Raw genomic sequence first — 6000 nt, 5'->3', positions numbered from 1 at the left:
TTTAAACATTTTAAAATACATTAAATCAGTTTTTTGTTGTTATTTGAGGTCTTTTGAAATGTCTTGTTTTTGCAATAATGCCACATACATTTGCAGTAATGACACTAAAAGAAAAGACTTGAATGCAGTTACATATTATTTATTTCAATAATCCAAATTTATAAAATTATTAACTTTAGAATAAGAAACACATTTTTAGTACATAAAAGTAAATTTTATTTCTATAAAAATGCTCTATATTCCAGTCACACCTGTGTGTGTGTGTGTGTGTGTGTGTGTGCGTGTGCGTGTGTGTGTGTGTGTGATCACGTTCATTCCACATTGTATTTGTGCTCTGAGGTATGGAAATTTTCAGATTTATTATGGATTTATTTTTACAATTTTTTGTGACAAATGAAAAATAAAAAACTATTTTAATTTCAGAGACATTCATTTCAAAGGTCTTGAGTGTGATTTTTTTTTTTTTTTTAATACCTTCAGAACAACCGAATCAAGCCCAGTTTTTTGTGTGTGTATAGATAGATAATTTAGAAAAAGTCACAAAATCTTATTGCACTGAGATGAAGGAAACCATTATTTTTAACTAAAGAAAAGTCGACTGGGCTCATATTGACCCTAAAGGACAAATTAGGGTTCGGTCCTGGAGAGCCACTGTTATACTATTATATTTATTGTGTTTTATTTTCTGAGAGTGCAAGCATGATGTTGAATCATCATCATCACATTGTAACATAAATTCAATGCCATTATCATTGATTTTTGGATGAAATCTAAAAATAAAATGATGGGTGTAAAATTGATGCTGATTCAATGCAGTTAACATTGACAGAACATTAACACTGATTTAACATTTAACACCGGTGTGATTAGAACGGTCAGTGCATCACGTGATCAACTGCTAAATTTCGCGCGTTGGCTGGCGCTGAGCCAGAGACAGGCGCGCTCTGAGCTATCATATATCACAACTTTTCAGTGTTTTCAACCACACTGTTAACCCTTGCTGTAAAATTCTGACAATATTATACCATTTTCCATTAAAACAGTAATATACCGTAGAAAATAAAACTAGCCTACAGGAATATACTGTGAATTAACAGTGCTCAAAGTCGACACTCAGAGGCTGTTTTCCCAATCACACCCTATACCCTCATTCACTATTCCCTACATTAGTTCACTAATATAGTCCACTTGAATGAAAAGAAGTGAGTGAATTGAGAGACTGATGAACACTGATAAGCAGAATCACTGAACGACAGAGAATCAAGAACAGAAAAAAGAGGAACAAAAAAAATACAACTGACTTCCAGCCACACTGAGTCTGAAACCAGTTTACGATTATTTCTTTCATACATGTACAAAAGTTCTTGTTGAGAATTAACAGAGATTTAGTTATTAATAAAATTTGTTGTCACCATGATGGAGATCAGTATTTGCTTTAGTTGGTCTCTTGTACCTTGACTTCTTACCTTTCATCTCTCTCTGACAGTGAGTTTATAAAACACATTTGTTATGGCAAGAAAAAGTCAAGAGGAAGATGATTAGGTGTTTTTATTTTTGTGTGATGATGTTACAATCATCCTGGACATGCCTGATTTACAGTTTTTTTCCTGTATATAGTCATTGAAATTATAGTTATCTCATATTAAGCATATATCTGTGAATCTACAAAAGGAAATCAATATTTCTGTAATCAGGTCTTCTGAAGAATATTGTAATCATATAGTGCATTCAATTTTATTTTACTCCTGTTTGGCTCAGACACACACAGATATCAACAATCAGCATATGAATCTCAACAATGGTGAAAAGTTTCATGTTGCAATGCATGCTGGGTTCCAGGATAATATAAAACTCCCAGCATGCACTGCTGCATGAATAATAATAATTAGGGATGGGCGATATATCGCATGCGATTGTTATGCGCATCTCATCAGTAAAGCCGGTTCCTTGATTAGTAGTAAATCACCATCACCTGCTTCAGATGGAGCGGCATTTACTACAAAGAGCCGTAGTTAACTGACAAGCTGAGCCAAATCACATCAATATCGCGGACGTATCCCCAGATAGCAATGAGTCGGCGGACCACCGTCGGTGCTCCGGCGGCAGTAGAAGCGGCAGAATGGCGACATCGCAAACACGTTGGACGGCGCACCGCCGGTGGCAGCCGCTTTTTAAAAGCGGCAGCCGCCTTCCTACCGCCTTCGTTCCGCGGCCGGCCCGCGGGCCAACCACTATTCCGCCGCCTTTATATTGAAGGCGACCCTTCCGTGGCCCGCCGGAGGCAAGCGCTATTTTCCAGCGATCTGCCGCCGCTTATTCTGGCTATATATATATATATATATTTAATATTTATAGCATGCAGTTTATCAAGAATAATGATTGCTCAAACCAGACAAATATCCACTTGGCATTTTTATTCCACATTTCAAAGTACAGTAACTGTCATTTAAACAAGATGTGTCAGATCACTGAAACATAACAGAAAAATAAATAAATAAATATACTAACATGCAGGTTTCTAATTAAATTTTGGTAAAAAAGAACAACAAAAAACAGCCTTACAAGCAAATTACAACTCTTACAATAATTGTTCATATAAAGAGGACAGCTCTAGGGTGAAAAAAATTACCAGTAAACATTATGACAAGTAAAGAGAATACTTGAAAATAATGTGCAGCATACCAAATAAAATAAATAAAAGTATGACATCACATTTACAAGCCATTTCTAACAATAGGATAAGTGGCAGTAATTTAGTAAAGCTCTGGAGTAGAATAGACCATTACCGGTATAACTGCAATGCTGACCTGTGGCACAAGGACTAATATTTGAAAAAAGAAAATAAAAGTATTTTGCACAGTTAGTGAGTATAGCGTGACACTTCTGACTTCTTTAGGGGTCTTGATGTTACTGACTGCAAGATTAAGAAAGGATTCCAGTTGTCAGTGATTCTGGGGTGTCAGTAGTCAGCCTGGTGCCTTTTTCTGCCTTCACGGTCAGATGCTCCTTTCAGGTAACGCGAAACGTTAACCTAGACTGCTTCATCGGTGGCATCCTGGGTTGCCGGGTTCTTCCTGATGGCTAATTTAGAAAATACAGATCTATCATTTCATTTGAATTGCTTGAGGCCATACACATCTACTTAAATATAATAAAAAATATATCCAACTTACTTTGAACAATGATCTTCAGGAACATGTCTCTAAAACATGCTTTATCCCCGACACCAAGCTGAAAATCCAAAAAAGTGTTACAAATTACATTTCTCTGAAGCTTCTCATAAATAAATAAAAAATGTGAAAGGCTAAGGATTCAGACTGTAATATATGCAGTATACAATCCTAAATTTTACTTTTTAGATTACTCTATGGCGTTATAATCAGCAAACTTACAAATTGTTCCTGGAGCTTTTTATCCTGCTTCAAACTGTTGTCAAGACACGGCAAATCTTCCTGGGTGTGTAGGGGGAGTAACAGATCCCCTGACAGGGATAACTCCAACAGACACAACATCACCAAATTCTGCAAGACGTCACAGCATAAGGGTCTGATCTGCACCTACAGGGTTTCCCAGAATAACATAGTCAGTCCTGGTCCCTCAATTACTAAACTATGACATTTATATCTAGATCTACTACATGTACAGGTAGCCCCAGTGGGAATTAAACCAACAACCACAAGTGCTGTTTGCAAGTTGTACCTGATTGCCCAGTGCAAGCAAACATCTTCAACATTGTTTGTTGAACTTGCTTCACCTGCTCTTGAAGTAAGCCGCTGTCATCCGAAGCTACAAAATGAAAGGCATATGGTAATTTTGGACTTACATCACACACAAAAAAGTACAATTTAAGAAACAGTGCAAATTCTCACCTGCTCGTGCATTGCTTTCCCTCAGGGCCTGGTTCTACATTTAAAAAATAAAATAAAAAACAACTAAAGGCACTATTTTCAATACTGTTAAAACACTGGACATTAAAACATAGGGCTAGAATATACCTTCACAGCTGAAAACTTCATGCTTGACACGAGATGCCATTGGAGTACAAGGGCCAACAATAGATCAATGACTTTCTCCCTCCTATTGACAATCATTGACATGTAAAAATATGTTTGAAGTTAGTGCATACATTTAATGAATTGGACTTAAATGTAACACTTAGTTAAGCGCAACGTATTACATATCTCCAGAGTTTTCACCCATATGCTGCCAGGGTAAATTTGCTGCCGGGGGTGTAAAGCTTAGTACTTGATGAGCTGGGGGAGCAAACATAACATCTTTCATTTCAATGCAGAGTATTGCATATTCAGTAACGAAACAATAATTGAACTGTGCAAAGCTAATGGAATGTACAACACACCTCAACACCTTTCATCTAGAAACTGCTGCAGCGAATCCCATCAAGTGTCCTAGTGAAAAACAGATTATGAGTAAAGGATTCATCATCTTAAAGTCAGCATGAAATTTTTTTTACAATTTGTATTTTTATATGTACTATTGTAGTGTTTATGTAAATGATTCATCTGTGCACTTCATTTTTTTTTTATTCATGTACCCTTATAATCTTTAATCAAATACATTACCCTTCCCTCCCCCCTCGAAACAACTTCTCTTCCAGTCATGTGCAATGGCGTGAGGGCGTGGCAACTTCCCTCAAACCATTAGTCTGCTATGAGCAGAGATGGAGGTGAGGAGAGCTAGAGTAAAACCCTGCTCCTCTATTCAATATTCCCTTTCACTTGGAAATACATCACAACACTGGAGAAAAGTCGTTTGTAACTTCTGGTTCATGCCGACTTTAAATAGAAGCAATAGTTTCCAAGACAAAAAACTTCACAAATAACATCACTTACTTGTACTCAAACTCTTGGCGGATTCTGGATTACTGGGGAGAAACCTGGTTCTGAGGAAGAGGAAACAGAAATTTGATAATAATAATAATAATAATAATAATAATAATAATAATAATAATAATGAATGAAAGAGTCCGTTATCCACAATGAACAGACAAATAAATTACACAGATGAAATAAAGGAAAATCAAATGTACAAGTCAGACCCATATACCTGCTCCCTTCATGAACTTAAAATGATGTTTCTCCCAGGTGCTGTGTGGAGGTGTGCAGCGGATGGCTAAATTGTTCCCTTGTCTTTTTTGCGGAGGTTAAATGGGGGCCAATGGCACATGCCCTTCGCTAAACCACTCTTGCGGAACCACTGCAAATGGCAGATCCTCCTTGTTGATAAACTGAACAATGTGAAGCATCTAAAATAGAAGACACATTAGCATAAAGTATACTTTTTGATTCATTTTTTTCAGGCAAAATCAACAACATTAAAATGCTCACCCCTTCGAAAAAGCAGTAATTTTCACAAGTGGATCAACAGAAAACCATGTTCAGACAAACAAAATCATATAAACAACCTATATATATCGTTATTTTTGTAAGAAAACACCAAAAGTTAAACTACCGCTAAGTCTTTCTAGATGTAAAGTTTGGCTAACGTTACCTACTGTAGCTAGATACATTTCAACATGTAGCAACGTTAACATGCTTGAACTGTGTAAAAAAGGTGAACAGCATGTGGTAGCGAACACTGTAATCTAGACTAGCAGCATAATTATGTTTAGTTAGAAAACAACACAAGTTATACTACTATAAAAATCAGTCTTTCTTGTCGTGAAGATTTTGCTAACGGTTCCATTCCCTCGTAACGTTAGGCGGCAGAATAATTGTCCGTAGTTCAGGAACTGTAACGTTAGTTAATTCGACTGACCAATACTATCTTAAACCACATGTACTCACACTTGTACAAACATACGTAACAGTTAAACATATACTTAGAAGAAGAAAAAAACTCAACGCCAGGAAGAAACCAAGTAACGTTAGCCTAGCTATGTCAGAAACATGGTGGAAACTTTGCAAACAAGACTAACTTAAGTTACTTTAGCTTGACTAGTTAGGCAAGAACAGATTTTAAGAAGAAGTACTAAAAACAATG

General features: G+C 36.5%; 1 protein-coding gene across 4 annotated transcripts; it reads right to left on the bottom strand.

Annotated features, from left to right (window-relative positions):
* Positions 1–2399: 2399 nt before the first annotated feature.
* Positions 2400–5263, bottom strand: LOC308690292 (uncharacterized protein). Of its 4 annotated transcripts, XM_081364695.1 has the most exons (9): positions 5065–5263; positions 4851–4900; positions 4178–4253; positions 3996–4077; positions 3870–3903; positions 3700–3786; positions 3393–3521; positions 3174–3231; positions 2400–3081 (listed from the first exon to the last, which is right to left on the bottom strand). In XM_081364695.1, exons 3-7 carry the CDS (start codon positions 4198–4200, stop codon positions 3433–3435), a joined length of 315 nt encoding a protein of 104 aa, XP_081220821.1. In that variant the 5' UTR covers positions 4201–4253; positions 4851–4900; positions 5065–5263; the 3' UTR covers positions 2400–3081; positions 3174–3231; positions 3393–3432. The 4 variants fall into 4 exon arrangements, 3 of the variants coding, with proteins under 3 accessions (XP_081220821.1, XP_081220822.1, XP_081220820.1); XR_014030142.1 differs by having other exon boundaries at positions 3393–3557; positions 3996–4253; XM_081364696.1 differs by lacking the exons at positions 4851–4900; positions 5065–5263 and adding an exon at positions 4358–4371.
* Positions 5264–6000: the final 737 nt, after the last annotated feature.

The sequence above is a fragment of the Scardinius erythrophthalmus genome (assembly GCF_964197995.2).
Source record: "Scardinius erythrophthalmus genome assembly, chromosome: 1".
NCBI lineage: Eukaryota > Metazoa > Chordata > Actinopteri > Cypriniformes > Leuciscidae > Scardinius > Scardinius erythrophthalmus.
The sequence above is the reverse complement of the archived record's forward strand: the minus strand, read 5'-3'. Positions and strand labels throughout refer to the sequence as shown.

Bases quoted from the DNA above. Each gene is read 5' to 3' on its own strand.
- LOC308690292 (XM_081364694.1), bottom strand. From the start codon at position 4,281: ATGAAAGATGTTATGTTTGCTCCCCCAGCTCATCAAGTACTAAGCTTT. The intron at 4,078-4,177 runs GTAATACGTTGC...GATTGTCAATAG, and splicing joins GGTGAAAACTCTGGAGATAT to GAGGGAGAAAGTCATTGATC. The intron at 3,787-3,869 runs GTGAGAATTTGC...TTCATTTTGTAG, and splicing joins GGAAAGCAATGCACGAGCAG to CTTCGGATGACAGCGGCTTA.